This window comes from Thermobia domestica, chromosome 11, assembly GCF_964235325.1.
Source record: "Thermobia domestica chromosome 11, izTheDome1.hap1.1, whole genome shotgun sequence".
Classification (NCBI taxonomy): domain Eukaryota; kingdom Metazoa; phylum Arthropoda; class Insecta; order Zygentoma; family Lepismatidae; genus Thermobia; species Thermobia domestica.
This window is the reverse complement of record NC_137464.1, coordinates 76,982,941-77,004,074: the sequence shown is the minus strand read 5'-3', so window position 1 is coordinate 77,004,074 and position 21,134 is coordinate 76,982,941. Positions and strand designations below refer to the sequence as shown.

The window sequence follows — 21,134 nt, the reverse complement described above, 5'->3', positions numbered from 1 at the left end:
CTTTTGCAAATATTGAGTAGATCTGCAATTTCCCTGTACGATAGACCTTTCGCATGGTGAAATATTACTAACTGCCGTTGCTTAAACGTTGTATTTGGACCTTTCCGCCCCATTTTTCTTTTATGCTTTCTCTTGGTCAAACTAACCACTCGTAAATTAAGCAGCTACACACGTCCTGTCTCGGCACAACTTAAACTGCAACTGGAACTCTTCCGCTGTGTCGCTTACTATTGATAAACAAACGTGAAAACAACTGTCCGAATATTAAAGTGGCGTCCAAAATACGGTATATTGCAATTGCGTGCTCATAAAGTGGACTTAATTTGCATAATTTAATTAACTGATAGAATATTTGCTCGACCAAACCTTTGCCTTTTTGCTTGCTTTCCGTTGGTTTCCCATTTATTACTTTTTCATGTACAGCAAACAAATTATGTGTGATATCTATAGTGTCCGAATATTAATGTGAGTCACTGTATTTTTAAAGCATAAGATTATATAAAACTTCGAACAGGCACGTAAATCTTTGCTTGAATCAAGAATTAAAATGAATGTATCTTCAACTAAGAACATTTCTTTCGGTAGAATTGTATAATGGCAAATTCATTTTTTGACTAGAAATATTTTGTTATACTTAACTTACGGAACATAAGAGTTACGAGTTAAAAGCAAACAAAATTTGAATTGACTTGATTTTGAGTTTAGCTCCCTTCCAGAGCGAAACGTGAACCTACGGCTAGATGTCGGATCCAAACAATATGAGCTCACCTGGGATTCTAATCCTGTCCTTTGGCACTGAAGACGCTAGTCATAGAGACTCGAAGAAGCTCGCGATATAGTTAAAGCATTATCAGGCATCTGTCAAAATTTAACACAACTGGAGTGCTAATACAGCCACATTTTACTGTATGTAGGCTAGTACGTTTAATTTTGTACCATTTTGTTTACATTGAAAAATGAACTATAACATATATTTTCTTCTGTGTAAGAGCATACAGTAGAAGCAAAGTTCTGCAATCAATGACATATTTTTAACAATGTAGTTGCTTTTGTTTACATTACAGTTCAGTCTAGGCGCAGATATAGCATATTTCACAAAGATTCAACTTCAAGAAACTAACAAGTGTTTTGAATTTTTATTGCAATTTAAAGTTTCATATATTTGAATCACTCTTGTGAGTTATACAATGTGCGTTTCTACCTTCTTTTACAGTTTTATACCATTAGTCCAAGGGGTATGAATTGAATCGTAAAAGAAAAACAAAAGGAATTTTAAAATACAATAATTTATTCTAGATAACCGATGTACAAATAAATGTGTTTATTGACTACCACAAAGAAAATCGTGCTCTATAATTGAATTAGTTATTGCTTAAAGGAAATATGACCCATTTGAAACTGAATAACGCCTCGTTGATCCGCGCTAATAGGGGGGGGGGGTTAATTGACCGGATCTACAAAAGTCCAGATTAACTGAAATAATCTAAAAAATAATAGTAGAAAGTACATTGAAACTGTGTTCATAGCAGTGAAACAGGTTTATTATGTTGCATTTAAAGGGTATAAGTTTAAATTCATATAAGTACTATTATACAGAAAAATTAAAAGCACTACAGTTACAATGCAGTACATACATATGTCGTGCCCTGTATTATGATATGCGCAACAGACTTGCTCTGAATCATTCGAAATTTTTACTTGAGAACTGTGACGAATGCGATTTGGCTTCTAGCCACATTTAAGACCTTGTACTCTGCTTTCTTTCCTGTCTGGATTAAGCGAAGTCCTGCTTATCGGGATTAACCAGATTAACCGGATTATACTGTACCTTCACATATGTATCCCCTTTTAACGATGACCGATTCAATTAATAATCATAGGGATATAGAGAATTACTTGTTCATATCTTTGTAATTCGTTTTATCATTTTGTTGACAACACATGTACTTCAATATTTGATTATAAGGTCTTAATATAAATCGTTAAATGGGAATTCCGGATGATTTTCACTCCTGAAAAGAAAGAAGAAGAAGTGATTAAGATTTATTTGTGAAAGGGAAGTAGCCGTAATCATTTGTCAAAAGGGAACCCTATCTAGACTCACGAGTAGCCACATTGGCCTGCTTTAATAAACATTTTCAATCTTTAAATACAATTCAGAAAAATTTAGAAAGACCAAAATTTCGGAATACTTATTAACATAATATCCATGAGAAGCCATATTGGTCTGCCAGCATGAAAAGTATTTTCAGCACTTTATCATGGAATTAAATTCATTTCAAGAGGCCAACATGGTAGAATGCATATTAACATAATCTCTACGTAAAGCCATATTAGTCTGTTTGCAAGAAAGTGTTTTAACATAGAATTAAATTGATTTGAAGAGACCAAAATGGTGAATCGTTACAGAAAAGTAATATAGAAATTGCTAGAGGTAAATCCGGTCTACTTGCAACCTTGTTTCAAACGTTTCTGTACAAAAAGAATTTCTATGTACGTGTGTGTGTGTGTGTGTTTCTTTGTGTGTGAGGTTAATCAACGCGGTGTTTACTTGATCGCCTACTAAAAAGGAAAAGAAAGTTTGAAAGGAAAGGAGATATGAAACTTAGTTCAGTATACAATTCACTAGGTTCCATTTAAAAGAGTTTTGTTTTCGGTCCGTTGGAGGAGGAAAAGGAAGGGATGAAATAGGAAAATTTCTGTATAATCGTACTCTTAGAGACAACGAAAAATATTTTTATGACAGTAACAATGAAAAACATAATATTTGAATGTCATCATTAATCAATCCATTATTGCAGCGTGAAATTTTGAACTCCCTCTACCATCCTTACAAACATTTCAATGAAGGTGGCATGATAAACTCTCATTTCGCAGTATTTGCTCTCTATGACCAAACATTCATGTCAATCGGTTCATTCATGGCATTCGAACGTGTTCCGATCATAAAAATTACATTCATCCTTATTGTAAAAGCAAAACATGTCCGTATATACGTAAGCTAATTCTTAATAGTTAGCAGTCGCGCTAATAGGTTTCGCAACCTGGAGAAGAATAGAGGTGTGAAGAAGAATGGAGAAAATTATTTCGGTCGAACGGAAAGTGAGTGAGGAAGGATTAGGAATGGTAGAGGAGAAAAGAACTAATATGGATTTAAGTAAAAAGAGGAAGAAAAACAGGTTGGGATATTAGTTGAAGAGGAATTAGATTATGAGAGACACAATATAAGTTACGGAATCAGGAAATAAAAGGGAGGATCGAAAGAAACCACAGTTGATAGACAGTACAATTGACTCTCTAACTGTCCCTTGGCTTAACCGGCCATGTTCCAACTTAATAACTCATTTTCGATATTAGCTGCGCTTGATACATTACAGTAATAATAAACATACAAACAGCAATACTAGAATACAATACTGTACCGTACTTCATTCAGTACGTATTATAGGCTGAATATATTTTTATTAGTTTGGCGTTTTTCGTTAATCAGTACGCACACACAGTAAATAATCGTCTGGTTTGTGTAATAGTCTAGTCAGTGTGCTTTACTCAACATACAATACTTCCTTCAACTGAGTGTGACTGTAGCTGCTTATGCTCAAAACTGTTTATTTTGGCAAGTTAAATTGATTCAATTGTAATGCTGTAAGCCTTTTTAAATTCTATAGAGATGCTATACAATTTAGGGGGCTATTAAACAACAATTTTCATTTCAACCGTATTTTTCGCTATCTGACCAGGGGACGGCCATTGTGATTGATTAGTAAGGAGTCTACTGTGTTTAAACAAAAATAAATGAAACTAGACGGCGACGAAGAGGCTACTTTAAGACATAGAAGTTTGTCAGAAAGTCCATGATGGTGATTTTTCATCTTGGGGAGTTTCACACACACACATTGCAACATTCTCTTTTTTATGCCTGATGTTTATGCAATTCTCCTTTTCGGAATCAATTCTGAATATGAGTGTCTGTGTGCGCTTAAAAGCTAAAGAATGTCCTCACCCAGGTAATGTTGATCTATCAGCTATTCTCGCAATAGACCCTTTATCTTGGTAGCTCAATGTCCTCAGTTCTTCCAGTGTGAGCTCGAAGTCAAACACCTGTTCAAAACAAAATATGTAATATTTAGATACACAAGTACATAGATAGTGTTTCTTATGAGACAGGAAATTTCTTGTTTCGTCTCGAAAACGAGAGGAGAAGTGCGTTTTTACAATCAAGAGGAGACAGAAACATTTTTCGAGCTGAGACGAGACGAGAATTTTTATAATTCTCGTCTTGTCTCGAAACTTGAATAATTTATGTTCCTTTTTAAAATAAAAAACAGTACTTAGACTAAATATAACATGAAAATCCTACTTGTATTTAAAAGCTCATCGAATATCCAAGGAAGAAAAGAAAAATAGGCAATTATTTTGCTTGTTCTGTACATAAACTCTCATATCAAGCATGATTGAATTGTATTTAATCTGTAATTTATTATCTGATATAAATAGTCGTCTCTTCCGTCCTGCAAGATGATTGTATCGTTACGTGTGCTGCATTATATCTGTCCTACAAGTATACAGGGTGTTTCAAAACAACACCGACAACGTTTGCAAAGTGATACCTGGCACCAAGATAAGGCAAAAAGTATAGACTAACCTGAATACATAAATGTTTCCTTTCGTAGTTATACACCACCAAAAACATGAAGACATGAATCCTAAGGTACTTCTTCAACAATTTTTATAGAGGTAATTGGTGAGTACTTGAAATTATATGCCCGTGGCCAAATTTCCTCTATAAAAATTATTACATGAGAATTAGAATTTTGAAACATGGATTTTTGTATAGGGCACATATTAGTTCCTCAGTGAAGTCTTGATCCGATTACGGTAGATCACATAGTTTTGGAGCTATAGATTTTTAAATTTCATTTTTTCATGTTTTCGGCACCCTATAACTCCGAAAGGAAGCATTTGAGCACCCAGGTTGGTGTATACTTTTTGTCTTATCTTGGCATCAGAAATCACCTCCCAAACCTTGTTGGTGTTGTTTTGAAACACCCTGTATATAAGTTTATAGTAGGAGTAGAATGATATTCCATGATTTCTGTATTAATAAAATGTGCTTAGGGTTTGTGTTGGAATATTAAGATCATAACTAGGGCTTCCGGGTACCAGGTCACCATGCCGATCGGAAATACGAATCTAATTTATGGCCAAAACATATAGACCAATTTATCAAATTAGATTTGCATTATTGTAAAGCTTGGTTTTCAGAATCAAGGCCAGAAGAAAATGTTTCGAACATCAGTTATCAATATACCTGAATTGTGAATACAGGTTTAAAAGTACTTACATAATTGAGTTAAATGCTCAGTGGACGGATGGAAAAGTAACGTGATTAATAAGATTTCAAAATTGATTTTAATATTCGTGTAACTTAAAACACAACTTATACATATTATTATGGTAGTATTATCTAAAACAGGAAAGAAAGTAATTGCGGATAATATGCAACAAAAATAATTCGTTCTTTCTTCTGTTTTTCATATTTGAAAATATGGTTAACCTTGTCATATAGACTATGATTTCGTCCAAACATTGATAAAATATGTCGATTGCCTTTCAAGACATAGGTTTCCTTCCTCTGTGAATATGTTCGAAAAATGGATCACTTTCGTAGGGCACAGAAGCAAGGGCGCCCATGTTGTGGTTTCCAAGGGAAGGCAAGTATAAGCGACATTTCAAATGTAGTCTGAAATTTTGCGGTAACTATTCTAAAATATCTATTGGGTTTTCGATCTTCCGAAGCACAATTGCCTCTAAAGGGGGTGCGAGGGACCCACCTTGCCCCCTGATGGGCGCCCTTGCACAGAAGTAATAGCAGTGTAGAGCAGATTCAAAGCGTCGATTTGTTTGGCTCTCTGTAAATTGGCCCGTCTTTTATCCTTGTCTAGGTTTTCCCAAATGACATGTTAGAGTCGAATGTTCAACGCTTAGTTTCCCTGCAATCTCTCTGTCGCTTTCCGCAGGTCTCCTTCCAGGGATCAGCTTCATTCGTAGTCTCCAACAACCGAACGACATTAGCGATTCTTCTTATCCTCCAAGCATAAGTCACCAACTTTGTTCTATTGTATATTTGATCAGATGATCACACTGTTTCATTCAATCCTCACTCTCATTAATGTTCCGAACTGTTTGGTCTCCCCTGCAACTGAATTTAAATAGTTACGCTAAAGCAGATTTTATGATAATCGTGTTTTGGCTTTTCGTCCTCTCAGGCATGAAAATATTAGAATGAACAGATATACAGATATACATTTTCTATGACGTATATGTTTTCTAAGTGCTAAACATAAGCTTTCGAAGGATATTAACGAGGCATACAGTCAACATGTTTTATGGCCATTGGTAAGATAATTTCAGAAAATAACGCCAGTCGGGTATTAACATCATTTGAAAGTTTGGCTGAGTATTCATGATGTTACCATTCTGACTGTTGCTGAGAGATTGGATATTGAACTACCCTACTTGCCTGCACACTGCACCAACGACCTTTAGTTACTCTACCGAAGCTTTTCAAAATTTTAAAACATTGTGAAACAATTGACAGCAATTAACGAACATGTACCGAAAGAACACCTGGATAGCTACGTTTCCTAAATCTGTTCATCTAGGCTTTGATCCGTTCAGCAACAGCCCAGAACAGGCTTCGACACTAGTCTTTCAAAAGAAATACTATTTTCGCTGTAGCCTTTGTCCGAAGTAATGTTTCAGAGCGAGAACGACCTGCAGCAGCACCTTGAGACACAGGATCTATTTCCACATCTCCGTCGACACAACCAAATGCCCACTCTAACAAAAAAAAAGAGAAAAAAGAAAGAAAAAGAAAGAAAAAAGAAAAAAGAAAAAAAAAGAAAACGAGGAGTAGATGTGTCGATGATCGTCCTCTAACTGTCAAGAGGGTATTGGTAACAAATTCATGTTTGCAACAATTGGCTCTTCCAATTTTCCCAGCACAGAAAGTGCAAATCGTCATCAAAGAAGAATAGACTTGTTTTGTGAGAACTGTGGAATATTACTGCCATCTCAGGAGTCGTTACAATCGGATTCAGTGTGTTGAGTGGAAAACTTGGTTTCACGAAATTTGGGATTCTGGTACTATTCTTAAATATGCTACGCACGCATTGTGTGATGCTAATTGTGCAATAGATGATATTGTCTGACTCTTAAAGTAAATTCACCTAAGCCAATCCTGCTTGTACGTACAAATTGTCCACGGATTTCTTGATTTCAAATTTAGCGTTTGCGGTTCAGCATCTAGGCTATTATGAAACATGGACCTATAGCATAACCTGAGATCCGAACGACATGAGATTCAAATGGGAATCGAACCGGGATCTCCCTCACCGAAGGCGTGTGTGATAACTATGTAGCTACGAGGGTGTTCAATTCTGAACTGATATTCACCAGGATAGTAGATCAACCCTATCACACAGTTTAATGATAGTAAATATAGACTCATGACTACAGCTCCAACATCAAGATTCTGCATTTAGTAACAGAAGTAAGAAGCGCTCTAGAGGCGTCGTCGTTATGTCCAAAGTTACATTATAAGTATGAAGGTTTGTTGTATCATAATAGCATATTCATGATAAATACAGCATCTTATCTTCGGCAAAGGAAGCACTGCCTGACAGAATGTAGTTTTATATATTATCGTCGAAGGATACAGTAATTATCGTCGAAGAATATGGGTATACAGACAAAAGCTCACGGACGAAACATCACCACCCAAAATCCCATTGTGTAGTTAGTTTCAAGCTATGCAATATCGTGTTCGAAATCTACTTACTATGAGTTTAAATTGTACGATGAGGCTGAATGCAGAAGGAAAAATTAACAAAAAATCCTGAAGTCGCTTTAAAATCAAGATAATACTGACTGTTTTTCTATTTATTACCATGATCTTGTGCATTCAAAATTCCTGCCACAGGTATAAACAGTCAATAAAGAGTACTACTTGAGTGTCACGAGATGTTTAAGTAAAAATATCCGTCCCAAAATACTTGAACTTTGGAAGAACAAGTCATGGACAATAGTGCACCATCACACAAAAGGATTATTGCGACCGTTCTTTTGGTGAAACATTCAACGAATGTTCTTGATCAAGCTCTATATCACCTGATATGGACGTAGTTGCCTTCTTCTGTTTCCTAAACACAAATTAACATTTCGTGGAAAGCATTTTGACTCAATTCAATCCATTAAAGAAAATTCACTGTACGAACTCACGGATATTTCGGAAAATGACTGCAAGAAAGTAGAGCGATGGTTGGTTAATCGTTAACATGTGTGTACTGTTTCAAATTGGGTATATTTTGAAAGCGACTAAATACATTACGATGATAATTAAATATTTTGTTTTACTAACAAATTACGAATACTTTCTTGACAGTGTGTTACTCAACTCCTATTGGGACGATTTCCAGAGGTCAGAAACTGTGTATACCTTACGAAAAAATTATAGTGTTTCAGAAATCTGAAGGCGCGCAGTAGTGTATTGGACTGGCTTCGGAACTCTTCACTAAGATGTTGGTGAAGGAACGAATCCCGGTCTTACCTTCCACCCATCTGTAGAACTCCTGGCTGTGTGACTGCAGTTCCATCCGATTGCCTGATTGTCTACTACATACGGTGTGGGATTTATCTGCAGATATCCATTAAATATACTACTGACGCACCACTAATTTTAACGTTATTGGCAGCATGACGTACTTATAACTTTCCCCTGTAATCAAATCTATGCACAATCATGAATAACTTTGAATGCGACGAATGAAAGTGGCTTATCCTTTTGCATCGACATTCTCTGCAAGATTGCTTGAACCTACCAACAGGTAGTCAGATAGCCTTGATCTATAATAATTAGAAACTTCCACCGATCTCCCCTAGATGGCGCTCGTGTAGCTTTCTGCAGTTTGTTTTCTGTTGCTGGACACAGCTGACTTTCAGCGCATGAATATTTGTCTTATGGCCTATCTCGAGACATAACGTTTTATGAATATGAGTAACAGAACAGGATTCTCCAACGCCGTCAACATTTCAGTCCCTTGCATGTCCCAGTCTATTTCAGTCCGGTTGGAGTCAGCTTTACTAGGGTCTGTTTCGGATGGCTTAGTCCAGTCATGCATATTAATGGCTGACTATTGTTGCACTATGGTATTCACAGTGGAGTGTCCAACAGGAAAATCTTGTTCATGCACTGATTAGCTATGTTGTGCTTCAAAAGTCTACAATATTGCTTTCACAGAGCAGATTCAATTTCGGCGATATTAAACTCCGCATAGCACGACTACTTTGCTAGCAGATACATCAGACACTAATATCTCAGAGATGAAAATGCCACGTTTCTGGGCTGTATCTGTTCTGTACCACACCCTTCACATTTCATCTGTATTGAAGCCTATCAGCCTTTCGATATTTATATTGTTAAAAGTTTTCTTTCAATTTCATTACCTCGAAATTCTCTCTTAGCCTTTCCTCATTGGTACTCTTCAAAAGAACAACAATCCCTGTCTGCAGATGGAAACGGATTGCAACTTGCGCCGCAGTTTTACCATAACGTTCTGCAATCTCCAACAAAACAGGGTCCTCCAAAACCTTGGGTATCATTTCTCTAAGAAAGCAGAAAAAAATTAATAGTTAATATAAAATAATTAGATACTGATTATCATAATTTATACCTAGAAGATAAAAACTGTAGGGTGCTCAAATTAATGTATATGTTCCTCAGAACAGAATATCTCACCAATAAAAACAGACAGGTATACAATTTTTGTGATGTTGTGTGCCTTGATAATGATAGATAATGAAGATATGAAATAATTCTTGATAATGAAGATATGTGCTACATTCAAGAGGATGGGGCGTCAATCCACTTTCATTTTGATATGAGAGATGTTCTCGATTACACATGCCTTGAGATTTGGAGAGGAAGAAGAGGAAATGTTTCTAAGTACCCATTTGAATCTCCGGATTTGTCCTTCCCCTATACTTCTTTGTTTTGGAAATTGTAAAGAACAGTGTATAAGCCGAAAATACACAAAACACTGGAAGATTTGAGAGAGCAAATTAAACACGACCCGCTCGGGGTAGTAATACTCCCGCAAGTACTTTTTTTCGCGCGCTACCCTAGCCTACTGTTTTACGCACTATCCTGGCCAGCTGTTTAAGTTGGTCACAAAATTTATATCATGGTGGTCAAGGTGGAACAAAACGAACCCTACGGGGCTTCTAATCCGTTCCTACTACTACTACTACCCCTAATTCTACTATTATTACTACTACTACTACTGCTAGCGCTACTCCTCCTCCTCCTACTACTACTACTTATCTGCACAAAAGTAAGTGCATCACTTTTCTGAGTATTATTTTCATCTTATTTTAATGAGAAAAGTGTTATAAAAATTTAAAAAAGAATTTGGAAAAGTTTCCTTGGTCCGGGTTTGAACACACGCCAAGAGCGATTTTCGTTAGTAGCTCATAGCGCTACCACGCTCGGCCACAAGGAACGAGATTAGCAATTGTTACGTGGCAAGAAACGGATCATGCAACCAATCAGAAGCGTGTATTTAGTTTCTACTTCCGGGAGTATTACTCTCCCGAGCTAGTCCTAATTAAACAGGCCTATGACATTATAGCATTAAAATAAATATAATTAATGCAGGGTCCATTTAAGGGAGGCTACGGGCTGTAGCCCCTTGGTCCCGAGCTTCAGGACCCCTGTGTAATTGGAAATTTTACATTACGTTTCCTACACATTCCCTTCTAATCGACTTTCAAAGATGCAGTACGTTACATGCATGCTAATAAAAGTATTTAGAGGAGTTGTCAGTTCAATTCGTTCTTATTTAATTTGCTTTCTTTGAATTTTGTTTTGTTCTTAGGTTAAGATTAAATTACTTTTTTCGTAATTTTATATAAAAAAAGAAGTAAAACGAATCTTTATTCTTTGTATTATGCTGTGAAATAGCTTATTTGTAAGTACGGTCGATGAAACAATAATACTACATAATTTTAGTCGTCTTTTTGTGTGGTTTCAAATTAATGAAAAAGAGCATTTCTGTGGGGCTGTGAAAAGAAAACTGAAAACTGAAAGAAGCTAAAAGCTGCGGGTAGAGTTGAGTAAAAGTACTAAACTCACAGACTATTTTACAAAAAAAACAATTCGAGAGTTACTAGTGACGAAGGTTTACTAGATCAAAAGCTTAAGTTCAACACCACTTCTGGTGATAGTTACAGTGAATGTGGACCTCGTGTTTCTCTGAATACTAATAGTTCAGTGCATGAAGGAGACATAAAACGTAAAATAGATAGAAAAGACAATGAAGCCTGGAACAGTGATCATAGTGACATTTTAAGTGATTGTGGAAATGATAACACGAAAATAATATAGCTTTGACACAGACGTATAGCCAACTTAAAAAGAGTAAAAGCAATACATACCTTATGAGAAAATGCATGTTCTAAAAAACGATGCAAAGTTATTTAGTTGAACAGAGGTGAGCAAGTCAACAGGTATCACTATACATGTCAGCCCAATTAATCTACGAACCTAAAACGTCAACAAAAGTTCGGTTACACCAACGTTAAAAGTTAAAACTCACTGAGTGTGGCTAGGTTCACAGTACCTACACTCAGATCGCACGATAGGAGGGAAAGAAGACATCTTGTACAATTGAAAGAACAGTATCTACATTACATGGTAGTATCTGCCTTATTGTCAGGACACTACCGTACATGCATTTTCTCTTTTATATGAGATTGAGTTGGAGAAAAAACCATTTGAACATAAAAGGAATCAAATCAACAAAACTTCAAAACTTACTTTTCTCTCCCTACCATCGCAAAGTACGTATTGATTCCTGGATTTCCCAAAATACAATAACCAACGATTGGAATGCCCATTCCCCTACTGAAGGCAATGAGCTCTTTATTCTGGAAATAGAGATGAGCCTCAATTTGGTTACAAGCAGGACGAATACGAGCCACTTTCATGATTCTTTCAGTTTGTTTTGCATTGAAATTCGATATTCCAATATGTAATGTTCTTCCTGCATACACTTGTTGTTCCATAGCCTGCAACGAAAGAAAAATTCGTACAATCTATGTCTATTTCCATACCTAGCATTAGATGTCTTTCTAATTTGAAATACTAATCCAAATTTTAAGCAAGTTTTAAAGCTAATGTTATATCATACTACCTTACTCCGTAGAATTACATCAATACCAATAAAAAGAAACAAGCAATAAAACTATTCATTCCACAAATTTCTTCATCTATTATATACGCTAAAATTTGTGCGCTTAAAAATTTGATTTACACTCAAAACTAATCACCACGCAATGAATTAGACGAGGAGAAGGATTGAATTAATCGAATTCAGAAGACAGAAATGAAGATATCTTCCGAGTTTCTCCAAAACTGACAACGTGCATTGCTCATTACTATATACAGTTGTTAACAAAATAATGAAAACACCTGAAGAAAGCACAGTACAACCTACCAGATGATTACGGCGTGGAACCATAAAGCTTGGCCAAAAGAGTTTAGTTCTTCATGAAATGGAGGTATTTAGGTCATTTATCGTTTCCACAGGAATATTATACTGTTCCTTGTGCAGTGCAGGAAGTTCTGTCTGCTCGGTAGTTCTACTTTCAGAACTGGCCACAGTTGTTGAATAATGTTGAGGTCAGGAGATTGGTCGGATCGTAGAAAGTGTTTTGATTTATGAAAACATACCTCAGCAACTACAGAAGTGTGAATTGCCGTATTGTCATTTTCGAAAACTGCATCATTTTCCGGACTATAGATGCGAGGGTACCTAAAATGTCTACTACTTAATTACATGACCCACGAATAGTAGAAAATTCCGTATCACAACATCAAAAGCCACTATCAGATTTCTCGGTAGGGAGGGGACAGTTCGGACTATAAAGCTTTTTTTTTCTTTTTGAGTCTATGTCATCCAACATTCTATAATTCACTTTTCATATTCTCGGTACCATTCCCTTCGCGCTAAAGTGTTGTTGGCGATGATAAGCTATTTAGAAATTGAAAACCATGTGGTTCTGTAATTGTTATAATAAGCTGTTCCAAGTACTGAATAAATTCTGCAGTCACTTCTACCGTATTAGGTCTGTAATCATTGATTAGGAATTAGGATTATGAATGAGATTTTTGTGCTGTCGGCATCTAAGGCCATTTAGCCCTTCAAGTATATGAGGGATGACGTCTCTCAGCTAGCACACTATCCGAGAAAAGGGAACAAGAAAGGATTAGGGAAGGAAGGAAACGGCCTGGGACCATTATATTAGGTACCATCTCGGCATTTGCCTGGTGCGAATGAGGGAAACCCAGGAAAATATCACTCAAGATGGCTACCCTGGAAACATTTTTGATCGAGTATCTCCATCGGAAATCGAAACTGGGACGCTCACACTAAAGGCGAGAGCGTTAGCGACTATGCTACGCGGACCATTGTAATCAGTGATGACAATCCTCTTTAATGCTTGGCGATTCAAGTTAATGAAGCTTTTCTTCCTTCCACTGTTATTACTCTTAGCTAATGTTGTTTTGCATTGAGTTCTGCTGGCCGTCAACATCTTTGACACTGTTCCTCATGGTAAACCTTAGTTCATCTTAGATTTACACAAACAGCGCATCCAGAATTTGGCTGATTTGAAACTCGGAGAGATCTCCTATTTTACATCACTATGTTTTGCGAGCTTCAAACATTCTTCTGCCGGACGCACTAGGGACGATCACCAAACAAATACTAACAACGACCAGACGCTGCTCAAGCATTCTCAGTAATACCACGTCGCATATGTTACACATTACAGGTGTTTCCATTATTTGGAGAAGCATCTGTAATTCTTTTACACTGGTATTACTCGTATGACCATCCTATGAAATGACAACTTGAATTCTGCATATCATTGTTTAACTATATATTACTTATCTAGGAGTTGATAGTAAATCTTATGTATTTTATATACCTCTCTTTTGTACATACAAAAGTGACCATGGTATAAAGTTTAAAAGATCTTACATGCCACAATGCTTCAAGGTTTGTATCATTATCAAAGAGCAAATGTCCGTTCTCGTCAAATTCCACGAGTTCCTCAGTGTCCTGCGTGCTGACTGGATGGTGTATCAAGTACAGGTCCACATAATCTAGTTGGAGAGCTTCAAGAGATTTCAAAATGTACTTCTCCACACTTTCTGGCCTATTACCCTTTGGAGGAAGCTAATAAGAAAGAAATACAATGAATTAACCAAAATTGAGGAGGATAACTGCAAGTTACACAAAACATCAGCTTCCAAGAATGAAAACTAAAAGCCCTCGTACTTTTTAGTCTTCCATTTTGTTCATAGATTTTTCATGAAAAGTCACAAACACTACATAATGTAGCCTATACGTTCAACCAAACTTTATGCAATCAGGATAAAACTTTAACACGGTGGTAGACAATCTACTATACAAGCATGTAAAATACATGTTTTGGTGTGCACGTTATTGGTTTCCTAGTGGAATGTAGCTATCAAATATGGAGTAGACTTAGTGGTATTTTCACAAAACATTTTTAAAAAATATATATTTACGTACAAAATCGATAAAGGAAATTTTTCCCGCAATTAGGAAACACTAATAATATGAATCTTCTCTGCTGGAAAAATGTTAATTTCCTCGAAACATGAACCAATATAATATGATAGACCTCATTATATGGAATATCGATATTTATTCTGTATCTATAATTCAAATTCTGATTCAGACAATTATATCTATGATTCGATTTCAGACATTGGAGAATGTTACTCCTGTATCCATCATTTTCGATCGACCGTAGTGCTAGAACTGTCACATTTGAGACTAGGGTATGTTTTGTAGGTATGTTCTGTAGTCTGTCTTGCCTCTATATTTAATAGCATTATTGTGTTCTGTATCGATGTAATACATACTATCCCTCTTCAAATTACTTGGTTCGAGGATAGTCCAGAAGTACCCGACCTAACGTATAACTAGTAATTGTTTGAAAAACATTACTATGATCGGAAGTACCAACCTTGTAATGCTTAACTTTGAAGTTTGAAGGCGCTACGTTATTTAGTATTTGGCAGCCATCAATAGTGAACGCTCGCACTGAATTTGTAAACATGGAAAAATGGGTTATGTGATACAATACTTTCATTTAAAATGTCTCAGTTCAACCAATATCAAAGCTACTCTGTGGGAGTCTGTTTTTCGTTTGCATCAGTAAAATGTCAGATAACAGAGTTCAAATGAGGACGTACGAGCTGCAAAGACGAACATCGCAGTGATCGACCAAATGGGATGACTACGTTAAATATGGTAAAGAAAATCCACAAAATGTTATTGGATGGCCGTCGACTGGAAGTGGGCGAGCTATCAAACATGGTAGGCATTTTAAAAAGTGCAGTACAGTAGATAATTTTCAAAGAAGTAGTTTAACCAATCAGAGAGCGAGACGAGGCATTTCCGAGTCGAGACAATGCTGTTTATTGATTAATGAAAGGGATGTTTGCTATTTATGAGTGTTTTTTATGTTATTTATTGAGTGAAAATATGTGTTCAATGACAATTTATGGCTGTGAAAGTTAAAATTCGTAGAAAATACAATTTGACTGAAGGTTATCTTGAAAAATAAAACTTTATTGTTGTTTTTGATACGTTCTTTCATCATTTATTATTGCCAATATGTGAAACGATGTTGGAAAAATCCTTGACACCTGAATTCTTAGAAATTACAATTTGCTCAAGGTTTTTGAGAGTTGATGCAAGGCCAAGTTGAAAATAACGCTTTATTAATGGCTATATATGAATTCTTTGATGAATTCTTTGAAGATTTAACCATTTTTGTTGGAGGATACACCTGTGATTCTGTGTTGGTATTTATGAGATACCGTCCTTCACCCGAAAGGAGCCGTGAAAAAATTAGGATTCACCGTTAGATACAACCATCAGATTTAATTAGACAGTGTGACCTTCACATAGATACCAGAGTCCCCCTCAAAAAGATTTTTGGAACACAATTGTGCAATTTAGTTACTGTTAAAAAAGAAACTGTTAGGGATTATTGTCTACTTTTTAGAGAGCTTTGTGAAGATTGCATTCTAGGAATGTGAATGTCCTTCAAGAAAATTTTTCTCCCTTACAGAAAAAAAGAAAATAAAACCCAAACATGACATTGAACTTGGAAAAGCTTTATGTATTGTCCCCCTTTTACGTAACAGTTAGGTTGTTACATGAATTTGTTTTCCTCGAGTTTTTGTAAAGATTGTATTGAAACGAAACATTCTTTCTTTTATTGTTTATGACTGCTGTAAAGAGACCCGCGCCGAAACACATGTTGCAACGGAAGGCTGGAAGGGCGGGGGACTGAGTTGCCCAAACTTGTTTTGACGGGAAGATGGGTTTATAAAATTGTTATTGTGAATGAATGAATATTAACTCCTATAATTAAAAAATGTATATGCAACGTGTAATGTCCATGATGTGTGATGATATCATTTTTTGATTTGTAAATATTGTGCCGCATGGTTATATCACTTAGGTTAACTTATAACAGTTTACTCTGTGCTAATAATCCCCTTATGATAAATAAAATGTTGGAATGAAGAAAGTGAGAGGAAAGCTCATGAGCAAGCTGTTTACTCACTACAAATTTACTTGATTGGAAATCGAACCAAGATATCCCAAGCACTGAAGATGTGGATTGTAGCAGCAATACACTAAATAAGAGAAAATGTTTAAATAATTTGTGTGACCTAGGATTTCCCAACTAAGAGAGAACAAGACTTTTTTACTGTGGTACTAGCCCTTAGAAAGTGAGAGGAATCTTTACTTAGATAATATTGATTGACACTTGTTTATGTTGAGTTTAGTAAAATGGTTTTGACGAGGAAATAAACCAAGAACCTCATATACTAGAGACTTCTTTACCACTAAGACTATATGAATTTATTAAATTTATTGTCAGAGAATTATTCTGTTAGACTAATTTATATGAATGCATTTTTGTCGTAATATTCCCTTTATGAAAAATAGTGGAATGAGGAAGTGGGAGGAAACGGGAACTTTAAGAAGACTTATGAGCTTGATGGTGAATAAATCAATTTATAGAATATACTTTTTGTTATAAGAACACTAAAAAATGATATGGCCATGCTTGACATGAGAAAATCCAACAGCAGAGGTAGATGCTCTACCATTGAACTAGTTTGTACCATTATTAATTATATTAATTGGGTTCCGCATGAGCCGATTGGTACAGAATTTTTTTTTTTATAACTAGATTTGAGTTGTGTTGATTTTAGATTAGTGTATCTTTTAGGAGCACAGCTATATGAGACGTGGACTTTTGCAATTAACGTAGAATCCGAACTATATACCTCCACCGGGAATCGAGTTGATTTTTAGATTAATGTGTCTTTTAACAACGAGGCTATATGAGACATGGACTTATTGATTAACGTAGAATCCAGACTATATACCTCCACCGGGAATTGAGTTGATTTTGAGTTTAACGTGCCGTTTAGGAGTGCAGCTATATGAGACGTGAACCTACAGTTTTATCGTAGAATCCAAACTATACACCTCCGCCGGGAATTGAGTTGATTTTGAGTTTAACGTGCCGTTTAGCAGTGCAGCTATATGAGACGTGAACCTACAGTTTTATCGTAGAATCCGAACTATACACCTCTGCCGGGAATTGAGTTGAGTTGAGTTGATTTTAGATTAGTGTGTCTTTTAGCAGTGCGGCTATATGAGACATGGACTTATTGATTAACGTAGAATCCAAACTATATACCTCCACCGTGAATTGAGTTGAGATGAGTTGATTTTGAGTTTAACTTTCCGTTTAGCAGCGAGGCTATATGAGACATGGACTTATTGATTAATGTAGAATCCGAACTATATACCTCCGCCGGAAATCGAGTTATTTTAATTTTAGATTAGTATGTATTTTAACACCGAGGCTATATGAGACGTAAACCTACAGGTTTTAACGTGGAATCCGAGCCACATGTCCTTTTGCCGGGAATTGAACTCGGTTTCCTACGCCAAAGGCACCCACCGGGAATTAAATTGGAAACGTTACATACACTATTGAAAATGAACTTAGGACCACATGTATTAAAGGCAAGCATGATGTAAGGAAAAATAAGTGTTGAATGCATGGACATGTATGTCATGTGTACAGTAAATGCAATACAATGTTTGTTATGAAATTGATTAAAAATACATACTTGGTGAGGTTCTTAGAACATAATTAATTGCCATACTTTAATGAACTTTAGTTACACATATACTAATTATATAATGAGAGAAAAAAATACTCACAGAATCTATAAAATCCGGTGGGAGACTATTGGGCGTCTTATTGCAGTTTGAAGGACAGGATTTCTTACCCTCGAAGTAAGAGGAAAGGTAGAATTGCTTCTTTTTCTTTTTTAAATGTTTGCATCCATTCCGTTATTGCTATGAGGGGTTATCGACCATATAGAATTCCAGAGAGAAAGAAAAAAAAGTGGTTTACAATCTTTTTAGAGGAACCTTTTTTTATTATTGTTGTATGGAATTGTGAAAATTGGCGTGGGTTTCTTCTGATCAATATAAAAACTGAATTTTGAAGATTTTTGTCATTTCAAGTTAGCTGAATAGAGTGTGACGCTGTTCTTGCTTCGAAGTTGTTTTTTTTTTATCGGCGCTACTTCATCTGTTCTTATATTTGAAAAGGTAAGTGGACTTCTGTCTTCTTAAATATATTCAGATAAAAATTCATTTTCATTAATTGATTACAAGATATGAAACATTTTTAATATTATTATTATTGGAAATTATCTTAGAGTAATTCTTGTTGATTGTATGAATTCATTTGGAAATCAATATCTTCTTTTTGTTTTATATCACATTTATTTTACCAAATACATGCAAGCTGACTTATAGTATCCTGAAAACATGTAATTTTGAGAAAGAATTGGATTTTGTTCTTAATTTCTTAGACTTAGCTCATTGGAATGAAAAATTTCTTTATTTTCGGAAAGGATTAATTTTATAATAAATACTCATTTGATTTTTTCTTTCTTACCACTGATTATTTTTGTAATAGAAACAATTCAAATATAGTAATTCATTTTTCTTTCTTTTTAGATTATACCACTTCCAGGAGTTTGAACCACGCTTCAGAAAGAATTACCAGGTAAGAAAATAATATATTTCTTATTATTATATAATATGTAATGTTGAAGTCATACGACTATTTATTTTTCATGGAAGACCACAGAATGAAATCAATATTATTAGTTGGTTATTAACCGTGTCTAGAATACATATTGCTTTTAAAGTTTAATTGAAAACAAACATTCATCATTATCATAGGTATTTTGCCTTTATTGATAGGGCACAGCTGAGAAGCTTCTATGCTCCACCGCTAACCTTTTTTGTTTTTGCGTGCGATCTTTTAGTTTTAATATTAACCCTTTCCCTCTTTTTTTACGGTTATTATACCCTCTAGGATATCACTCATGATAGATTCTTTTCTTAGGCAATGTCACAACCAATTTCTCTTCCTAATAATGTCTAAAAATGTTCTTTTCTCACCCAACACTTCTAACATCCTGTTATTTCTTTTTCTGCTTTACCCAAATAATTCTTACCATTTTTCTCCACATCTACATTTTGAAGGTTTCCAGTTGATTTTTTCCCCACTTAGGAAAGCGTAACAAGCATGAGGAAAACGTAAATTACAAACAGTAGACACCAAATCCATGTTTTTTAGCTATGAAATGAAATCAGTGCCGAGCTTTTACGTATTAGTTGAATTGATATTTTATATTTGGACTGATCGGAAGACAAATGGTGTATTATTAAACCATGTTTTATATACGAACACATTTATAAAAATTATTGAGTTATCGAATTAATAGCCTTTTCACAACTAGACTATATGAGACGGGGACCTCAAGTGAAATCTAACTTTTTCTCGTGAACCACGTTAGGATTTTTTTATGTTAACAACAAGTACAATAACTAAGTACGATTTTTGTGCAATAACTAGGGTATATGAGACGGGTCCTAGTGATTAACATCGAATCTGAACTACATGGCTTTGCCGATAATTGAACACCACTCTTTTACGGTAAAGGGATGCCCGATAACTAAGAAGATACAAGTAAATTTTATGAAATTTTATGGAATGTTTTACAGAAGATTAAGATCGAGTTTTGAATTATAGGTCGGAATTACATCTATTTTAACACGTTTGTACAATATTTTCCTTCAGTGAACGTACTATTTGTGGAAAGATACAAAGTGATATTTGTTTGTGTGTATGATGGACCAAGATTTGAGCATTTATTTGATCTGAATGAAAGAAATCTTTATATTATTTTGTGAAAATGGTAGATGTTAGATCCTGTATGTGATTACTAGATTGTTTGAACAAAATATATCATAATATTTAGTGATTTTATCAGAAATAGTAATGAATTATTCATGGTAGATTAATCGATTTTTCTTTTTATATACGGTCTTCCTGTTGATGTTTTTTTCATATATTGACAGAATAATTTAATTAGATTGTTGAATAGAGTTAAACGGTATTCACCAGTTATGGTATATACTGATGATGTAAATTTAATAAGGGATGATAGGAGAACAGTAGAAATAAATGCAGAGATCTTATGAAACGCTTGCAGGGACATGGCTTTAGAAATAAATGCAGAGAAAAGTAAATACATTGAAGTGCGTCGGGACCGTAATACTGCATTTTATGGACGCGATAAAATATTAAAAAATACTTTTGATAAAGTGGATAGTTTCAAATATTTAAGATCAGTATTAACAGAGGAAAAAATCATATTCACGGAGAAATTAAATGTTGACTAAAACCAGGGAATTCGTGCATTATTCGGTTCATACTGTTGAAGCTTAAAATATATAAAACGTTAATCATGCTTGTTGTTCTGTATGGTTGCAAAACATGCACACTTACTCTGAGGAAAGAACATAAACTAAAAGTATTTGAGAACAAGATCCTGAGACGAATATTTG

The 21,134-nt window shown here is 35.2% G+C and overlaps 1 protein-coding gene across 1 annotated transcript in view; it reads right to left on the bottom strand.

Moving 5' to 3' along the window:
• Positions 1-1,969: 1,969 nt before the first annotated feature.
• The window catches only part of LOC145665180 (aldo-keto reductase family 1 member C1-like), a 36,815-nt gene continuing 17,650 nt past the window's right edge, over positions 1,970-21,134 (bottom strand). The window contains exons 2-6 of the mRNA XM_081732464.1: positions 14,106-14,303; positions 11,879-12,129; positions 9,508-9,667; positions 4,004-4,101; positions 1,970-2,012 (exon numbers count right to left, since the gene is read on the bottom strand). Of these exons, the coding sequence (XP_081588590.1) occupies positions 1,970-2,012; positions 4,004-4,101; positions 9,508-9,667; positions 11,879-12,129; positions 14,106-14,303 (750 nt within the window). The remainder of the gene's footprint in view (positions 2,013-4,003; positions 4,102-9,507; positions 9,668-11,878; positions 12,130-14,105; positions 14,304-21,134) is intronic.